Source organism: Mirounga angustirostris, unplaced genomic scaffold (genome assembly GCF_029215605.1).
Source record: "Mirounga angustirostris isolate CCGP_5_RB_7025 unplaced genomic scaffold, mMirAng1.0.hap1 SCAF_13, whole genome shotgun sequence".
Classification (NCBI taxonomy): domain Eukaryota; kingdom Metazoa; phylum Chordata; class Mammalia; order Carnivora; family Phocidae; genus Mirounga; species Mirounga angustirostris.
This window is the reverse complement of record NW_026991721.1, coordinates 94,668,142-94,687,404: the sequence shown is the minus strand read 5'-3', so window position 1 is coordinate 94,687,404 and position 19,263 is coordinate 94,668,142. Positions and strand designations below refer to the sequence as shown.

The following is a 19,263-nucleotide window of genomic DNA, read 5'->3' as shown; positions in this document are numbered from 1 at the left end:
CCAAACCCAACCACCATTTCACGGTCACCTCAAGGGGAATGGTTTATAATCGTTCAGCACGGGGAAGTACATTGGCTTTTTTCAAGGGGGTGTCATCCCAGCACTTCTTTTGCATTTTGTTCACATGGTACTTTTCAGCTTAAGAACGGAGAGCATTTTGTAGTACAGCAATTCATTTGTCACAAGAATTGTGGCCACACATAACCTCTGTCTGCCACAGCTGTGTGACCAGCTGAGTCAAAGGTTATATAGCTCATTCAAAGTGGTGAGGGGCGCCTGGGTGGCTCAGTTGTTAAGCGTCTGCCTTCAGCTCAGTTCATGATCCCAGGGTCCTGGGATCGATCCCTGCATCGGGCTCCCTGCTCGGCAGGAAGCCTGCTTCTCCCTCCCCCACTCCCTCTGCTTGTGTTCCGTCTTTTGCTGTGTCTCTCTCTGTCAAATAAATAAAATCTTTAAAAAAAAAAAAACCAAAAACAAAAAACAAAGTGGCTTTGGTGAGTCTCAGATCACTCAAAGGGGAAGCTTCGGTCCCCAACTAATGGAAATACTGTTTTAGAGGATCCTGCCAATTCCAAGAAGGTCTTTCTTGCTGTGGAAAGCTGGCTGGTTAATTGCACACCGTGTAGGCACAGCAAGTTTGCTGAGTTTGGTTTTGGACATGTTGAGTTTATTTGTTAAATTAAAAAAATTTTTTTTAAAAGAATTTTATTTGTTTATTTGACAGAGAGAAGAACACAAGCAGGGGGAGCAGCAGGCAGAGGGCAAGGGAGAAGCAGACTCCCCGCTGAGCAAGGAGCCTGATGAGGGGCTCAATCCCAGAACCCTGGGATCACGATCCAAGCCAAAGGCGGACATTTAACGGACTGGGCCACCCAGGTGCCCCTGGACATGTTGAGTCTGAAGCACCAGTGCAATATCCAGGCGCTGTCTATGTCCAGGTAGCGGCTGCAACCTAAACTTTGCAAAAGAGATTCAGGCTGAAGGCACAGATTTGGAAATCATCATGTAGGAAGGAGAGGGAGCCATGAAAGAATACAGGAGAGGGTAATGTCCAGGGGCCCAGGGTGGAGGAAGTGGCCAATGGTATCAAGTGCTGCGGGAAGATAGACTAGGAACACAGGAGGTGTTCACTGAACAGCTAACATTTCTGAAGAGGACAGGTTACAGGTGGGGAGATCAAATATCTTGAAGGGGAGGTGGGTGTATTTGCCAAGATTTGAAATTGGGGGAAAAGGCAGAGTTGGACAATAAAAGCATCAGCAGCAATAACCACAACAGACCATGCTCTGAGCAGGAGGCTAAAACAAATCCTTACATTATTCTCCCTTGTTTAGAGAGATTAGCATTTTGTGGTTAGAGCTTAGCCTGGGTTGGGGGTAGAGACAGACTCTGCTGTAAAATCAAATAACAAAATAGGAAGTTGTAGTCTGATGGCTAAAGAAAGGGAGAAGAAATCCCAAGAGGAAGAGGAAGAAGAGGAAGGGAAAACACGTGTCCCCAGAGAAAACATAAAGTTGGGGCCCGACAGGTGTGAGAGAGGCTAGCGCAAAACCAGTGGAATTTTAGAAACTGCAGCCCTTGCTCTGCACTGTGCTGTCACCCCTGGTGCGACCGACACATCTCAGTTAAGGCTTGCTGCATAACTCAGCTTCCTACCAGTGGGGCCTTGGGGGGTGAGGGACTCAGGTAGCGTTTGGGGTTGGGGCGGTGAAGGGGGACAAACACTTTTAGGAGTCCAGGCCAGGATGGAGATGAAGCGTTCAAACAAGCAGGAAATTAAAGCAATGGTGACCAGGGGAAGGATGAGACCCTCAAGTAAGTATCTTGGCGTTAGTAGAGAACACCAGGTTTCCCAACAGATTTGGGATGGTGTCTCAAATATATTTTGAATATTAAAGGAAAGGATAACTTATTGAGGAACCTAGAGCCGCCCAGGGGTAGATATCTAACTAGAATGTTTAAGTAAACAATTGAACAGGGACTAGTGAAGGACTGTGAGCTATTTCTGGTCTGTGGCCTCCTTGTCATAAAGACAATGAGATAATCTCCTGAAGATGCGGAGAAAAGCTGATAACGCTGGAGGAAACAGTTTGGAATAGCAGCTTGGGAATCCCCTGTAACAATAGGTTTCCCCTTGTGACCGGCTTGAGAGCAGGCACACCCTCTTAAACATTTTTTGTATCCCCAGTGTGTTTGCAGGAGCTCAATAAATGATAGACTGAATGAATGAATGAATGAATGGAGGAGGACGAGGCAGCGAGTCTGAGGAGGGTGTGGTAGCGGTGCAATCCCGGAGCCCAGCTCAGAGGTAGTAACCTTCAACTCTCGCCTAAAAAGTTCACGACGGTGGGGGGGAGGGGGGGTGGCCAGGACGAAGAACAGCACCGGTATTTGGCCCCGTCCAAAATCCTGCTCCGTTTGGGGGCGAGGCTAGGAGGAAGGCTTAATCCGCTTCTGCCCGTCAATTGACCAATCACCGCCTCAAGGGGGCGGGACTTCAATCTGTTCCCGCCCTTCCCCTTGGAGAGTAAATACGTTTGGGCGCTGTTCAAACGGACCAATGAGTGCTCGATGTTTCCTCGGGTTGCTTCTCAACGATTGGCAGGAGTTCCTTGTCCCGCCCTCCTTGTCACGCTTTCTGCCCCACCCCTTCGCACGCAAGATGGCGGCGCCCAGCGGAGTAGAGGCCGCGTTTGGGGTTTGCTGAGGCTGACTCCCTTTCCCACTACCCCTTTGGACGCAAAGCGCCGCGAGCCCAGAGGACGGGGGCCGGGCGGGGACAGGGGTACCTGCGTAGCTGGACCGCGAGCCCGCGCCCAGCCTGCGCCGCCCCCGCCCCGGCCCCAGCCCGAAACCATCCGTTCCCGGCCTCCTCTCGGTCCGACCCACTGCCCGGCCGTGGTTCGCCACCACCAGGCCTCCAAAGCTGAGCTCTCTCCTCCAGCCCGGGCTCACCTCCACTTTAGAGATGTTTGGCCTCTTCCCTCCCAGACAGCCCGCCTTCAAAACCGGGACTCCGGGACTGGCGCCTGGCCCCCTTTCTCTCCACTGAGACTCCACCTCGCTCTAACCCACTTCTTCCTCAGATTCTTGGTTCTCCCTGGCTTGGAGACTGCTCACTTCCCTTCCACATTAATCCCTGACGTCCCCAGATAGTATCAGCCTTGACACCCCCCCTTAGCCTAGAGCCAGACTTCCTTTTGGATTAACCTCCACAGCCCTATCATGGAGGCTGTGTACATGGTAGTGAATGGGGTGGGCCTTGTGCTGGACCTGCTGACCTTGGTGTTGGACCTCAACTTCCTGCTGGTGTCCTCCCTCCTGGCTTCCCTGGCCTGGCTCCTGGCCTTCATCTACAACCTGCCACACACGGTACTGACTAGTCTTTTGCACTTGGGCCGCGGAGTCCTGCTTTCTTTGCTGGCCTTGATGGAAGCCTTGGTCCGGTTCACCTTCGGGGGCTTGCAGGCCTTGTGTACCTTGCTGTACAGCTACTGCTCTGGCCTGGAGAGCTTGAAGCTCCTGGGGCACCTGGCCTCTCACGGGGCACTGAGGGGCCGGGAGATCCTGCACCGGGGTGTCCTCAATGTGGTCTCCAGTGGCCATGCTTTGCTGCGCCAGGCCTGTGACATCTGTGCCATTGCCATGAGCCTGGTGGCCTACGTGATCAACAGCCTGGTCAACATCTGCCTCATCGGCACTCAGAACCTTTTCTCCCTGATGCTGGCCCTGTGGGACGCGGTGATGGGGCCGCTGTGGAGGCTGACGGACGTTGCAGCTGCCTTCCTAGCCCACATTTCCAGCAGTGCCGTGGCCATGGCCATCCTCCTCTGGACCCCCTGCCAGCTAGCACTGGAGCTCCTAGCGTCAGCTGCCCGCCTCCTGGCCAGCTTCGTGCTTGTCAACGCCACCGGCCTGGTGCTGCTGGTTTGCGTGCTGGCAGTGATGGTGACCGTCCTGCACCCGGACCTCACCCTGAGACTGGCCACCCGGGCGCTCAGTCAGCTCTGTGCCCGGCCGTCCTACCACCGGCTCCGAGAGGATGTTGTGCGGCTGTCTCGCCTAGCCCTGGACTTGGAGGCCTGGCGCCAGGTCTGGAGCCGCAGCCTGCAGCTGGCCACCTGGCCGAACCGGGGAGGGGCTCCTGGGGCCCCTCAGGGCGGCCCTAGGAGGGTGCCTGCAGCCAGGACCTGGCGACAGGACACTCTCCCCGAAGCAGGGCCCAGATCGGAGGCCGAAGAGGAGGAAGAGGTCAGGACGGCCAGAGGAACACCTGCCCGCGGCCGGGAGAGGCTCAATGAGGAGGAGTCTGTAGCTGGGCAAGACCCCTGGAAGTTGCTCAAGGAGCAAGAGGAGCGGAAGAAGTGTGTCATCTGCCAGGACCAGAGCAAGACGGTGCTGCTTCTGCCCTGTCGGCACCTCTGTCTGTGCCAGGCTTGCACCGAAATCCTCATGCGCCACCCCGTCCACCACCGCAACTGCCCGCTCTGCCGCCGGGGCATTCTGCAGACCCTCAACGTCTACCTCTGAAGACTCCTTGCCCGCCTGCCCACCGTTCCGTGCTCCATGAGGCCACCTGCGCTAGGACAGCTTTAACACCTGACCTCTCGGTTCCTGGCCTGAAGCCCCTCCCGCCCCCGTGGCCGTCACGCCGAGCCTCCCAGCCATACGCCCCGGACGCTGAGACAGGATAACTCTGGAAGACTGTGAGCTGGGTGGGGCAGGGTAACAGCTCTTCCTTACCCAGTGCGTCCCTGTGTGATGCCAGAGGTGGTGAGTGTGTCACTATGCAAGGCCCTGAGACTGCTGTGGACTCCCCTCCAGCTCGCCAGGGCCCATCCAGATGCCAACCTCTGGGGCTCCCCCTCTCCTTCTGGTTTTTCTGTTGGGGACTTGCAGGTCCTCTCCCCGGCCCCTCCCCGTTTCCTCCCCAGCTTCTGCAGCCACCACACATCACTGTCGTTTGGATGTTTTGGTAACTCAAGGGCCTTGGAACGAACTTGAACCTTTGCTTTCAGCCAGAGCACCTGTGCGCTGGTAGGCCTTGGGGATAGTAGCTCTCAGGTGCCCTTCGAGTTACCACTTCTGCCTGTCTTGATCTTCTGAGGCTTCCTCCCAACCTGATCCAACAGCGAGGATCAAGAGTTTACCCCTTGGGGGGGTGGGTGTCTGCACCTGGCTTCGGGACCATATTACCCTCTGGCACCCCAGCTCCATTGGGAGCCTCAGGAGGGATAACCAGATTTCTACTCCTACCCCTTTCACTCCCCACATCACAGAGAACAGTGGCATTTCCCTTCTGTTTGTCTCTCCCTGGCATTGGGGAGGGCAGACTGTGCACATTTCACTAGGGTCCAAATACGGAAGGGGCCAGCCTAGGAGTATGCAGCTCCCTGATGGGTCTCTCTGGCCCAGATGGGTCTGCCGGCCCAGTTTCTGGTGAATAAATTTCTGTTGACAGCTCTGACAGCCTCGGTGTGCATCCTTACAGGGGTGAGCAGTTGGTCAGGGAAACTGATGCTGCAGCAGGGTCCTTCAGTCCTGCTGGAGTTACTGTGGTCTGTGGGGGACCTGGTGGGGGAGGAGATAAGATAGGATGTGAGGACTGTGCCTTGGGGACAGCCCGTGCCAGGTGTGGCTGGATTAGCTTTCGCCCCGTCCAATTGGTGCCCTCATACACCTGGCTTTTGGAAAGCCCTCCCTATCTTTCCTACTTTTGTCAGAATGAAGCCCTAGTAGAGAGGAGTGTGACCGTTCTCATCCCTTGAGTCAGCTTCCCAGCTTCTCAGTGCTGCCCTTCCCAAGAGGGAATTTGGGGTTCTTGCTGCCTGGAGTCCAGTGTCCAGTCTACCGTCTGATCCCTGGAGGAGCCTGGTGCTTGTCTTTGTGTCGCTTGGGCTGGAGTGGGGCCGTGAGGCCTCCTGGCGGAGAGCTGGGAGCTGAAGCCCAAGACCCGATCCCAGTCCCCACCCTCATATCTGCCCTCATAGGCCCAGCAAGAGGGAGGGGGGACGTTCCCACATAATTGTATGTTAAATCTAGGAGCATAATGCCAGGGGCAGCCTTCTGGAAGCTGTGGGGCGGTTGGGGGTGGGGGGAGGAAGGGTAGGTCGGAAAGAAACTGAGAAGAGGCCCCTCACATTCTCTGGGGGTTGAGAGGCTGAACTGATTGTGGGTCTGGCAAGCCCTGGTTTGTTAGTCATTGGGGTGGGGGTGGGGCTGGGGCTGGCTTCTGAAGGTCAGAGGAGGGGAACCTTGAAGGGGCTTTGTGGCTAGCCTCAGACTTAGTGGCGCGGCCCACCCAGGCTATGCCCAGCACGGTGGGGGGAGTTCACCACATCCATCTTGGAGTTGGGAGGCCTGGGGAGGGCTTTTCTCCCCTCCCCCCAACCCTAGAGAGGGAGCTGAGCAAGGGGAGGCTTGGCTCCTTCCAGTCTCTGTTTAATGTGAGGATAAACATTTTATGAGAGAGGATAAACTTCCTGAGCTGGGAGCAAAGGAACCCCTTTTCCTGCACCCCCATCTGGAATTACATTAGCCGACCTCAATAACCGTCCTCCCCCTAACTACCCTAACAGTCGCGAGCTCAAGCTCTCCAGGATCTTTGCTGCATTCTGGAGTTGGGACGCCCCCTTGTGGTCAGCTCAGAAACGACTTATCTCTAGCCACCCCGGAACACACCACTTCCCTGGCGTGGGGGACAGAGAAATAGCTTTCCAGTCACCTAGAGACTGGACAAGCAGCCAGAGCAGTCACAGATGCAAACCCGGGGACCCTTACTGTGGATCAGGGTAGGGGTGTGTGTGGTGAGGGTAGCCCCCGCCCAGTTCATATGACATCTTTGAGTCAGAAAAAGGTGGCCAGAGCCCCATGCCAGAAGGGCACCCTCCTCAGCCAAGCGCTCCTGTCCACATCCAACACAACTCAGGGGACAGCTAGCTCTACGGAGCGGCTTCTCATTCCCTGGGGCCTGCTTCCTCGATCTCCTGCCCCAGGGCTCATCCAGCCCAAGAGCCCTTCCTTCTGCCTGAGCACCACCCTGCCCATCTTCCCCATTGTTCCCTCTCCCCGCCCCCATCCGCACCATCAGGGCATCCCCACCGCTAAAGAAGAAAGGCTGAACTGAGCCAGTAGGACTTTTTTTTTTTTTTTTAATTGAATAATCTCTGAGAAAAGGGCCCAGGAATAGGAGGGACAAGGGAGGACCCAGAGAAGCAGAACACCAGGAAGAGGGCACCCCCCCTCTGGGATCCTGGGCCAGAGCAACTGGGGACCCACACCTGCCAGCACAGAGCGCTCCTTTGGTTTTGGGCAGAAATCCAGCCACTGCCCCTCACTGCCAGCCCTGATCTCAGACAGCCTCTGTCCCCATTCTCTGCCAGCAGCAGGACTGGAGTGGTTCACAAGATCCCAAGGGGGGGCCAGCCCTCCCGGGACGATGTGGCTGTGAGTGTCACACCGCTCACTTTCCAGTGGGCATCAAGCAAAGACAGGGGAGTTGTGCCAGTCAGAATACACCAGAAATCCCGAGAAGGTGCTGTCTGTCTTGATGCTGGCATAGATGCCAACGTAATCGCCCACGCCCACCTGCACCCACACCTGGTCCTCTGGCTCCAGCCTCACCATGGCGCCCCCGGAGAGCGAGGCTGGTTTGGGCCACCCCCCAAAAAACTGGAAGAAAGAGGCGATGGACTCGCCATTCTTGACCAGATCGAACTGCAGGCTAGCCCGGTAGACGGTGGCGTGGACCGCGAAGTAGTAGACCCCGGGCACCCGGCAGGTGAACTTGCCGGTGGTGGCGTCGTAATGTCCCTGCTCGTTGACCAGCACGCGGTCGAAGGGTAGGGGCGCGTCGGACGGCGGAGGCACTCGGCTCTCGGAGCGCTTGGCGCTGAAGGCGGAGCGCGGAGGCACCGAGCACTCGCCCGCAGGCCCGGTGGCTCCCACGGGTCCCGTCTCTCCTCGTGGCCCGGGCTCCCCCCGGGGCCCCGGCAGCCCTGCGGGGGTGCGGGGCGCGGTTAGGGCCAGAGTGGCGGCGGCGGCCGGGGGCGCCGCTCAGCACCCTCCCCACCCTGTCTGGGGCTCCCGGCCGCCGCTTCCTGGGCGAGGGCCGCCCTGCCGCTCGCCACCCGCCCCCCCGGGCCCCGCCGCCCGCAGTAGACGGTCCCCGGAGCCGCGGCCGCCGCGCGCTGCGTCACCCTCCCAGCGCCCCGCTCCCGGAGCCCGGCGGCGCCCCCTGGCGGGACCCCGAGCCCCGGCCCTCGGCCCGGCCGGCGCGGACGGCCCCGTGGACGGCGACCCCGCCGCCTTCTTACCCGGACTCCCGCCCTCGCCTTTCTCTCCCGGAACCCCGGGCGCGCCGTCGCGGCCGTCGCGGCCGTCGCGGCCGGGCAGGCCCTGGCTGCCGTGGTGGCCCGGCGTGCCGGGAAGGCCGGGGTGCCCCGGGCACAGGCTGGGGATCTTGTTGTCGTCCAGCGGGGGCGAGCCGGCCGCCAGGCCCAGGAGCAGCAGGGCGACGAGCGGTCTCATGGCGCTGGCACGGGGGCTCCGGCCGCCGGGGTCCTCTCGCAGTCTGCGGGCCAGGCGGGACGGGAGTCGGGACCCAGAATCCCGGCACCGGCCTCGCTCCCCGCCCCGGCGCGGCCGGGTGGGTCCCCACCCCACTGCCACAGGCCTGAGACTGAGCGGCTGCGGGGGGGGGGGATGAAGGGGGGGCGCCCCCAGAGCCAGGGACCCGGTGGGCGCCGGGGAGTGGCGGGGGACAGGAGAGGCTGGCCGTTCCCCCCACCCCTCCCAGTGCCCCGCCCGCTCCAACTTTCCCCCAGCCCCTCCCGCTCCCACCTCCCTCCCACGCTCCGCCACACTCACCCCCTCCCGTCTCCTGGGGCCTCCGTGGGGCGCTCGCTACTCCAGACCCTCCAGCTGACCTCTGCCCCGCCCCTGCGCGTCTCCCCTGCGAGGCGTCCCCTGCCCTCGGCGGCCCCCTGGTTCGGGTGCACTCCCTGCCGGCTCCGGTCTGCTCCTCCCAGACTCCAAGAGGAAACCAGTTGTTCAGGGGCCAAGAGCTCCCGGCCGGGAAATAGCAGGGAAATAACTCGTGGTGTCGCCCGGCCACGGGCCAAGGTTTGGGGGAGAAAGGAGGGGGAGGGAGTCTTAGCTGGGCACAGGGAGGCAGAGCTGTGCGAGACAGACACTCGGGGCACCCACTGCTCCAAGGAGCCGGGAAGGAGAGATGGTGCCCTGACACAGACCAAGGACAAGACGAGTCCAAGGGAAATAGAAGCTGAGAACGGAGGGGGAGAGTTCTAGAGGCAGTTGGACAACTGGACCCCAGGCCTCAGAACAGCGCCTGCCACATTACTAGGCACTCAATACATTTTTGTTGAATGAGTGAAAGAGTCAGAAGGCAGGTGGTGGAGAACCTGAAAAAGTAGGTCTCCCCAGAGGGGAAGGCAGGAGATTGGAAATTGGGGTCAGAGGCTCGGGTGGGAAGCAGTCCTCACGGGCAATGGCACCGTGTGGAGTTGGGGCAAGTAAAGGGACAGGGAAGCTTCCATTAGCCCTGCCGAGGACTTCTCTTTTCCTTCCCTGGGAGGCTCCAGACGGGATGGGCAGAGTCCCATGCTGGTCCTCCTTCCTTTGTCCCCTGCCTGCCCGCCCTGCTCGGCAAAGGAGGATGGGCAGGCAGAGGGGCACGGGCCTGCCTCAGGGTCAGGGCTGGGCACAAGCCTCCAGGCCAGCCGCCTCAGGTAGCCTGTTGCAGTTGAAAGGCCAGGGGGTACCCAGTAGAGCCAGGCCAGACTGGCACTGGTGCTCAGCCTCCTGGCAGACAGAGCGGCAGGGGGGAAGGACACTGCCTATGGGGGTGCAGCGGGGCACAAGCAGGCCGCAGAGGAGCCTCCGGAAACTCTGGTAGCAGGGCAGACTTGTCAGGCTCTGTGGAAGGAGGAGATCAGCCCTCAGGCACCCCATTCCCGAGGCTCCCTCCCCTTCCTGTGGGTCCCTCCTAATCTCTGCCTAGAGCACCTTGTAACCTCTGAGGATCTCCATCACCTCCTCCTGGGTGGCTATGCCCACCCAGACGTTTGGGAAGGCCGTGGCGTTGTAGCTCAGACCGATGCACATCTCCACCTGGACGGGCTCGCAAGCCAGCTCTGTAAGGGGAGAATTACTGGGGGGGGGGTACACGGGCTGGTGACCTGGGGCAAGTCACCCAACCGCTCTCTCTGGGTCGTTTGGGGGTTGTTGTGGGAGTCAAAGGAGATAATATGGGGAGATGCTTTGCACACATCACAGGAGCCCATTATCCACAAGAGCCTGCCCAAACATCCTTCACCAGCCCTGGGCATGATGCAGGTGTCTCTCTGATCTCGGGGGCACGGGGCACGGACATTGGCAGGGCCCGCTGGGCATCTGGAAGGAAAGCCCCTGCTCTCACTCTCATCATCACCTTTTTTTTTTTTAAGTAGGCTCCACACCCAACATGGGCTTGAACTCACGACCCCAAGATCAAGAGGCGCATGCTCTACGGACTGAGCCCGCCGGGCGGCCCTCACCTTCTTCTCCGAGGTGGGCTGTGTAGAGGGGCTCTCTGCGTGACAAGGCTGGGCCGGTTCATGGAGCCCCAACCGTCAACTCCCAGATGCCCACTTGCCTTGGGGGTGACGTTAAGTACCATTGTCACCACCGGGTGAGAATCCCTCCCGGACTCTGCGGAGCCCCCCCATCGGGGAGGACAGCGGTGGGCTGTCATGAAGTGTGCCAGTGGGGTTTCTATGAATGCGCCCAGCCTGCTCCAGCCTCCCTCCCCGCCAGGGCTGTGGGGCGGGCTTCTCACCTGGGGGCGGGAGCAAGGGGCTGCTGCAGCCGTCATCGCCGCTGTCCAGGCAGCGACTCCACGTGTCACACGTCCACTGCACGCTCTTACAGCCTCCGTCACGGCAGGAGAACTCTCCGGGCCCACAGGGATCTGTAGGCATAGGGGGCATGGCGGTGCCCTGGGGCAGGCCTGTGCCCCCACACTGCCTTTGCGGTGCCCTGAGCGGGGTCCAGAGCCCTTCCTCGTCCTCCTGGAGGCGCCTCCGCAGCCACACCCGCTCACCCAGGGCCACCTACTCTCTGTGGCATTGAGGGCCCGGTAGGTGGCAGAGAAGCCCCCGGTGCTGAAGCCATGGTCTGTCCTAAAGAGCACCACCAGCTGCTGGTGCGAGGAGATGAGGCGAGGTGGTGGCTCTGCTCCACAGAACCTGCGGGAGGCAGAGAGCAGACCTGGGCAGGGGGCCCTTGGCCTCCCCCCACCCCCACCCGGGGGTGTTCCCGCAGGCCTCCCTCTGAGCTGCTGTTCTGGGCCGTGCCAGAGTGGGTGGGACACATGGCCGCTGACTCATGGCACTTAGGGCCTGGGAGGAAGACACACATATTCAGTAGGCAAAGAATTAAGCAAACTGCTTGAACTTGAGCCAGTCGGAGATGGGAAACACCAGTGAGGGTTTGAGGGGAAGTAGGAGTGGGCCCCACGGGGCAGGAGAACCAGGCAGGGAGGGTACAGGGAAATGGCCTTCTGCACAGGGGCAATGCCGAACAAAGGCTTTGGGCTGAGGAAGGACAAGCCTCTTCCTAGGGTGACGGTGAAGAGACCCCTGGCTTAGAGCAGAAGGAACTGGAAGCCGGGGAGAGGGCAGGGTGAATCTGCGGGAGGCCTTGACCATCAGACGCGGAGGATGGAGTTTCTCCGGGGCTCCTGCTCAGCGGCTACCTGCCCAGGAGGCCGAGGGCCCCTGCGTTGCTGGTCTCATACACCGCCACATAGTCCAGCCTGCACTCGTCCTGAGCTTCCAGGCTGAAGTTGTGGAACCGCAGTTCTAGGCCGTGTCCTGCAGGCACCGAGATGTGCCAGGTGCAGAGCTGGGGGAGGGCACGGGTGGAGTCGGTCAGGGTTCCTTCTCCTGTCCCGCTCTGCGCATCCAGGCAGGGCTGCAGAAGGGCTTTCTCCCTGCTGCAGGCCGGGCAGGGTGTGGGTGGGGGCGGCCCACGGAGCTGTCCGCATCGGTGGTGGAAGGGCCTTTGAACTTGTCTGCTCTCAGACACAAGTTTACCCAGCACGGGAACGTCGGGTAAGCACTCAGTGCTGTTCCCTCACTGCCTGTTGGAGCTCTGACCTTCCCAAGAACCAGGCGGCATCTCCCACGCGGTTCCCGGTCACACTAACGCGGGTGTGCAGGTGTGTGTCCGCACGTGCCCCACTGCCCTCCCCGTGGCGCCCCGGCTTACCTGGTGGTGAGGGTACCTCTGCGGGTCGCTGGGGGCAGAGAAAGTGCCCTGGAGCCCAGTCAGATTCCCCCCGCACCCTGCAGAGAGGAGGAGGGGCCCAGGAGTTTGCCAGGGTCTGTGCCTTCGCCCCAGACTGCAGGGGAGAGTTTGGGCCAGGCCCATGAGGAAGCAAGTTCTGGGCCAGGAGAATATCCGGGCAAGTTTGGGGCTGGGCCAGAGCTGGGGAGCCCTGGCCGGACCCGGGTCGGGAGCGCGAAGACAGTACCCGCGCTGTGCCCGGCGGGGCCCGCACCCAGGAACTTGGCACTGCAGCTGGTCTCGTCGCTGCCATCAGCACAGTCAGCAAAGCCATCACATACGGAGTCAGGCAGCAGGCAGACGAGCTGGTCGCAGGGGAACTCGGCGAGAGCACAGCTCCCTGCGGAGGGGCGACGGGATTCAGAACCTCCCGGAGGCTCCACCCCTTTCTCGGGGGCGGGGGTGTCTGGAGGGGAAGGAAGTGGGCGCTTGGGAGGTGGCCAGAGGTGGGGTGGGAAGACGCTCACCGTTCCCAGGGGTCACAGCCTGGTACCAGGCGTGGAAACCAAATCCTTGCACGCTGCTGTCAGAGACGAATGCCACCCGGAGGCGGCTGGCGTTGGTGTTGAGTGTGGGGGGAGGCGCCCTCCCACACACTCTGCAAGGGGCCAGGTTGGGGGTGATGGAGGCTCAGAGCTCAGGGCCAGCCGGAGTGGAGGCTGCCCGGGCCCTGCGGTCCTCTTGCCTCAAGCCCTGACCTGGGGAGGATGGGGTCAAAAAGGGTCCTTTCATTTCCCAGGGAGCTCTGACTTTCCTGACTGGCACGTCCGTCCATCCGTCCGTCTGACCAACCATCCGTCCTTGTGGGCATTTCTTCTTGGGCAACAGAGGTGGGGGCTCCATCGGACAGAGAGGGGCGGTGACCTTCCCAAGGTCACACAGCAGGCTGGTGGCAGAGCTGGGCCCCTGAGGTCAGGTTTCTCAGTTTCTTCACAGCCCAGCCTTTCCCACTGCCGCTCCCCGGTTCTGTCCTCTAGACAGTGGTGCAGGGCAGGGGTGAGATCTCCTGGGGGCAGGGGGACCCACCTGAGGAGGGGGCCTTCAGGCTCAGGGGAGATTTCCAAGCGATCGAAAAGACAGGAGGCCACGCTCTCCATGCTGAGCGCTTCGATCTTGAGCTGTATTGCATGGTCTGCGGCCACCTGGATGTGCCACACGCAGTGGGCATTGGGTGGGTATGGGTCTGGGTAGTTGGGGCTGCTGAAGAAGCCCCTTGGGCCAGGAAGGAGGCCCCCACAGGCTGCAGAGATGAAGGTTAGAGTTCCGAGGTCAAAAGGAGAGAAACCCTTTTATTTCCAAGGCTCCCCTTCCTGCCCCCCCCGCCGCCATCTTGGGCTCTTCTCCAGGAAGATCTGCCCTGAGTACTCACTGGGCTGGGGTGAGGGGCTCATGCCTGCCTCCTCCAGCTGTCCTTTTGGGTTCCCAGATGCCGGAGAGGTGGTGGTGGTGGAGGGGGTGGTGGGGGTGGTGGTCCCACTGGGGGTCAGGCCTTGGGCAGGCAGTGGCTGATAGGAGGCCCCAGACAGTGGTGTAGCCGGCAACTCTGGAGGGGGAGAAGATGGGGGAGTGGGATTCAGAGGAGTCGGTTCCCCAGGGGTGATGGATACAATGGTTCATGGTATGTCATTCAGAAGCCCTTCTCCCAAGCGGGCCTGTTGCTCACGGGCTAGAATGATGGCCGCCAGAAGCCCGAGCAGCAGGACCAACACACCGGCCAGCAGGAGGACGCACAGCCAGGAGAAGCGGCAGTCGGGCTGCAGCCCTCGGGGGCGCCGACCTGCAGGTGGGCGGGTGGGCTGGTGAGAGCTCTGTTCTCGCTCGGGGGCCTCTCTGTCCCCCCCACCCCGGCCCCCAACGCGGGCCACTCCCTGAGACGGTTACCGTGCCAGGGAGCCGGGATGCTGCGGCCGGCGTCCTCCCGAGAAGCCGCTGGAGGGCACGGTGACCCCGATTCAGGCTCAAAGGCAGGATTGCAGAACTCAGTCTGAAAGGGAAAGACTGGGGGGCTGAGGGCCAGCGGCCACGCTGTCTGGCTCGCATGTGCCCCGGGCACGGCCGGCTCTAGGCAGGGAGAGCGGTCCTCTGTGACCCTTACCTTGCTCAGTTCTGTCGCCTCCATGCACAGGATGGTATCTGAGCGTTCCTTCATGGCTCGAGGCTCTGCATGGCTTTCTGGGAGTCCTTGTGGTCACCCAAGACCGCCAAGGGCCCACTCCCTGATCCCAAACTGCCTATCAAAGGGGTAGCCTCTGTCCCCTTTGAGAAGGGGTTGCCAGACTAGACCGACTCTCAGACTGCCCTTGGCCAACTGGTCCAGGCTACTGGCTGCTCCCTGTGCTGGAGAAGGAGGCAGCCAGAAGGAATTCGCAAAGGCATGAAATGGTCCCTTAATCCAACTCAGCTGAGGATGCTAAGGTCAAGGGCTTGGCTCAGGGCAGCAGTCCTTAAAGGCACAGGCCATGGTTGAGAACACCACGCAGAGGAAACTAGGCACTCGTGGGGTGGGTGGGTGTGTGACCAGGGGAGCTGGACACCCCCTTTCCGCACCTCACCCCAAGTACTGAGTGAGTCCCTAAGGGGGGCTGGGAGGGAAGGAGGACCATGGCAGGCATGTCCAAGGCCTTGGAAGCTGGGTGTGAGGGTTTGGCAGCTTTAGGCCTAGGAGCCCTGAGGGGTCTGGACAAAAGCAGCTGTTCTCCCATCCGGGGCCTGGGGCGTTAGCCAAGCCCGGGTCTTTGCGAGGCCCCTGTGAGAGCACCTGTGTGGCCAGGACCCGGAGCTAAGCCAGTCCAGGAAGCACATGGTACATTCGCACTGCTTCTGTCTGTGCTGGTGTGACTAGGGGAGCGGGAGGGGCGGGCTGTCTCTGCCCGGGGCCTGCCGGCCTGCGGAGGAAGGGCAGAGCAGAAGGAGGAAGAGGGGCCGAGTCCTTGGACAGGGTCGGCCTGGGCAGGCCCTCCACTGGGCTGCGGAGCCTGGCAGTTGGTACCATCTGCCGCAGGATAGAAAACCCACACTCTGCAAACTAGACCACTTCATGCCTCTTCCTCCGTGACGACAGTCTCTTGGAAAAATCCGGCCTGGCCCAGCTGTCCTCAGGGAGAAAGCAAAGGGCTTGTTAACCTGTCTTGTGTTAGCCATGCTCGGGCCGAGTCAGGCAGGGCAGGACGAGGGAGGCAGCATCATCTTCGTGGCCACCATTTGCAGAACATTACGTAGTAGGCCCTGGGCAAGAGGCCTTACGTGTCGTTTCCCTCCCTGGGTCACGCTACGAGGGAGCATAACCATCTCACAAATGACAGCACCGAGGCTTCCCCAGGGTCACACAGCTGGTGCGATACAGAGCCAAGAGTGGAATCTAGGGCTAGGGAAATCCAAAGTGTGTGCTTGGCAGGACACACCTCTTTCAACCTCCACTGGGGCCGAGGCCTGTTGGCAAGAGCGGGGGACAAAGTGAGGAACCCAGAGGGGAGAGAAGAAACAAAGGAGATAGATTCTGTGGTCCTCACGCAACTGTCCTCATACTCAGGGGAGACCCTTCGCCCCCTGGTTCTTCTCTATTCATCCCCTGGGGAGCCCTGGGCTGCTTGTATATGGGGGGCAAGACTTTTTCCCCAGACCCTTGGATGGGGACTGCTTTTAGAGGGTTTGAGAGGTCAAAAGTATTTCCATAATGACACTAAAACATTATTTGCCTTTTCATTTGTGAGCACAGAGCAGTTTTCCAGAGGCTGTGCTGGAAGCTTCTCTCTGGCCTTGCTGTTGTCCGTGGCCATCCTCTGGGCAAGGGGAACTAGGGCGCTCCAGCGGTGTCTAGCTCTCTTGGGCTTCGGCATGGCTCCCTCTAACTCCCCCATGCTGACCCCACACAGCCTTCTCTCTCCTTGACTCTCTGGCTCTTCTGTCACCAGGAAGGGCGAGGCCAGCCTGAGCTTGGCTAGAACATTCTGGGACTCCCGGCTCCTTAGGTTTCTCTCCTGCTAGTTCTCTAGCTCAAACTTCCACTCCAGCCAGACCAGCCTCTTCACTGGCCCTGGAACATGCTGTGTCCTTCCTGCTAAAGACAAGTGCCCAGGCTTGTTCTCTCATCGAGAATGCCTTCTTTTTCCTTGTTCCCAGGGCCGGCGCAGGAGGTGTGCATTAGGGTCTAACTCTTCTTCCCCACCCAAATCTGTCAGTCGTCCTCCTCCTCCTATCCTTGTTCACTGCCACCCCTAGCCTTGACCCTCATCCCCTGGTTTCTGGATGTCCCCTAGTCTCTAGGAGCCTGGGAGACTGCAGCTCCTTTCCAGACCACCTTCCGTGATCTCTAAGAGGCAGGCCAAGCTAAATATCAGGCAATCAGAAATGCTCATCCCTTGGATTGGATCGTCCCTTCTGTGGCTCTACTTCACTAACTCTGGTTTGGGCAGCACTATACTTTGCACTCCTGAGCCTTCATCATATGTTGCTCGGAGGAGAAAAGAAGGCACAAGCGTCCTGAGAGGCTAGGGGAACCAAACGTTGGCTGAGCATCACCCCCTAAGGGACCGTGAATGTTGATGGCGCAGTCCTGCAAACGTGGGGGTGTTTGTGGGACATGGACATTTGCATACCTAGTGTGTTCCCAACACAGCTCTGAGTAGGTATTGTTATGCTCAGATTACAGAGGGGGAAACTGAAGCTTGGGGCGATTAAGTAATTGGCTTGGACTGTAAAGGCTGGTCTCTTTCTGCTGCCTCCCGCTCAGGTGCTTGTTTCGGCCTCTAGAGCAATGAAGGACAGGGGCCCTCAGAGGTGCTCGGCCCAGACCCTGCCGGGTCCAGGTCTGTGAAAGATCGTGCTGGTTTTGCTCTTGGGTGTGTGTGGATGGATGGAGTCAGGGAGTTTCCTTGCTACCCTGCTGTTCAGCTCAGTTCCTAACAGACACAAGGCTGGAAAATTTGCTGCAGAAAACCCTGCAAAAAGCTGTCAATTATTCACCCAAAAGGCGAAGTACTCAGAGTACTCAGATGGAAAGAGAACTGTCCTGCCTCTGCCATTGACAAACCAGTGGACTTGAGCCAGCCTTCCCTAACGCTTGTGTCCTCACTGGCCAAATGAGAATGTGGGCAAGGTGACCTCTATGGTCCTGACTCTAAAGCTCTGCAGAAAGGAACAGGTATTTTCTGAGCACTGGTCGTTAAAAAAGAATTTAGAGTAACTCTCAAAAACAGACCAGAGGCACGAAAGGCCCCCCGACTTGGGACTTTGAGGCATGTATTTAGAGAAATGACTTAGGAGGAAGACACTTGAGCTGAGAACTTCAAGGTCCAATCTCCTTAACGCAGATGAGGCACAAGGCCCAGAAAGAGGGACGTTCTTGCTCAAGGTCACACAAGAGAAGTTGCAGGGAGAGAGCCACCCTTCCTCCCCAGGGGGAGGCCTGCTGGAATGCAAGCAAAGAATGGGGGCAGAAATCCCAGTTGCTAGGAGGCAAAGCTGATGGATAAAGAAACACAGGGACAGATTGTGTTTGGGATCTGTGTAGCGCTGGGACCTGTTGCCATGGGAATGAGAAAGCGCCACAGGTTAAGTGCAGAAGGGAGAGCTGGGAGCAAGGGTGGAGCAAGCGGAGGCCCTGCCCGGGGCATTACCTGTAGTCCTCTGCTCCCCTGTGGAAAACAACAGAAACCACCTCTGTGTCCACATCCAGTGAAAAACTAGTCGAGGGAGAGGTGCGGCAAGTTACACTGGTTTGGGACTCACCCGTCCACTTTGCTAGAAGCCTGTTTCCATTTTGAAGACCATCCTGTTGACCTGTGGTTTGGGGGGGGGGGGAAATCATCTGCATTTAAAATCTTGCCCTGGGTCAGGCTGCTTCCAGGGCAGGCCAGGGAGAAATCCTAGGGTTTGAGTCACTGTTTTCCCCACTTCTGGGAAATGCCCAGAAGCAATGCTCCCACCACTGTCTCATCCCATGATGTGAGTTTGATAGCAGGCACTGCTGTCTCAGCAAAGATGGAATAGACAGGCCTTGATTTTCCAGTGTCTGGAGCAGGGAGGCAGCTAGGAAAAGTCCCGATAGAATACTCTAAGTTCAACTGGAGGAGGCTTCAGCTTCCAGAGTTCTAAAATCAGTGGCAGAGGGACGCCTGGGTGGCTCAGTTGGTTAAGCGTCTGCCTTCGGCTCAGGTCATGATCCCAGGGTCCCGGGATCAAATCCCGCATCGGGCTCCCTGCTCCACCGGAAACCTGCTTCTCCCTCTCCCTCTGCCGCTCCCCGCTGCTCATGCTCTCACTCGCTAGCTGTCTCAGATGAACAAACTAAAAAATATTTAAATAAAATCAGTGGCAGAAAGGGGAAGTCTGAACAGTACTAAGGGCTAGAAGATAAAACCAAAGGAGACAAGTCCCTGAGTGCCGCAGAGGCAATCTCTTTAAAGGGTTAAGTCTGTTTAAACCTTGGAAAAAGCACTTTGGAGAACAAGACCTTTAACATCAAAGCGGCTCTTTCTAGGTATTAATAGGGCAAGTTGAAGTCTCCTGTTTATCAAGGGCCAAGTCTTGATTCCTCCATGTCCTGGTACAGCCCCTCTACTCCGAGAGCAAACCTGGTTATGGCCAGCCTCTGCCGGAGCTTGTCCTAGGTCTGTACGGGCACCCAAGTGTCACGGGAACCGCGAGTCCACGTAAAGAAGTGTCTGCTGGCTACGCATTTCTTACGGGTGAAGACGGTGTTGGGCTTACGTGGGAGACGCATGCTGAAGTAGTTAGAGATGGTAGTGACCCCTCACCCCTACGTGTTTTGCCCCCAAGTATCTGGAGACAAGTGTGGCAACCTGTTAACTGGTGAATCCAGATGAATCGAGCATTCAAAATGTGTGCTAGTTCAGTTTTGTAGAGTTGAAAAATTTAGACTAAACAGTGGGCATCATGTTCGAGAACTTGAAATTC

General features: G+C 59.1%; 3 protein-coding genes across 5 annotated transcripts; 1 reads left to right on the top strand and 2 right to left on the bottom strand.

Moving 5' to 3' along the window:
• Positions 1–2,620: 2,620 nt before the first annotated feature.
• Positions 2,621–5,464, top strand: RNF26 (ring finger protein 26). Its single transcript, XM_045894850.3, has one exon. It carries the CDS (start codon positions 3,226–3,228, stop codon positions 4,528–4,530), a length of 1,305 nt encoding a protein of 434 aa, XP_045750806.1. The 5' UTR covers positions 2,621–3,225; the 3' UTR covers positions 4,531–5,464.
• A 1,670-nt stretch (positions 5,465–7,134) lies between these two features.
• Positions 7,135–9,004, bottom strand: C1QTNF5 (C1q and TNF related 5). The gene is made up of 3 exons (XM_045894848.3): positions 8,869–9,004; positions 8,316–8,572; positions 7,135–7,997 (listed from the first exon to the last, which is right to left on the bottom strand). Exons 2-3 carry the CDS (start codon positions 8,527–8,529, stop codon positions 7,480–7,482), a joined length of 732 nt encoding a protein of 243 aa, XP_045750804.1. The 5' UTR covers positions 8,530–8,572; positions 8,869–9,004; the 3' UTR covers positions 7,135–7,479.
• A 707-nt stretch (positions 9,005–9,711) lies between these two features.
• Positions 9,712–19,247, bottom strand: MFRP (membrane frizzled-related protein). Of its 3 annotated transcripts, XM_045894843.3 has the most exons (13): positions 14,444–19,247; positions 14,230–14,332; positions 14,012–14,125; positions 13,718–13,891; positions 13,375–13,588; positions 12,816–12,946; positions 12,536–12,688; positions 12,271–12,347; positions 11,756–11,904; positions 11,116–11,246; positions 10,838–10,969; positions 10,027–10,154; positions 9,712–9,936 (listed from the first exon to the last, which is right to left on the bottom strand). In XM_045894843.3, the coding sequence occupies exons 1-13, from the start codon at positions 14,495–14,497 to the stop codon at positions 9,712–9,714; spliced, it is 1,785 nt and encodes a 594-aa protein (XP_045750799.1). In that variant the 5' UTR covers positions 14,498–19,247. The 3 variants fall into 3 exon arrangements, with proteins under 3 accessions (XP_045750799.1, XP_045750803.1, XP_045750801.1); XM_045894847.3 differs by lacking the exons at positions 9,712–9,936; positions 10,027–10,154 and adding an exon at positions 10,178–10,654; XM_045894845.3 differs by lacking the exons at positions 9,712–9,936; positions 10,027–10,154 and adding an exon at positions 10,178–10,654 and having other exon boundaries at positions 10,838–11,246.
• Between the last annotated feature and the right edge of the window lie 16 nt (positions 19,248–19,263).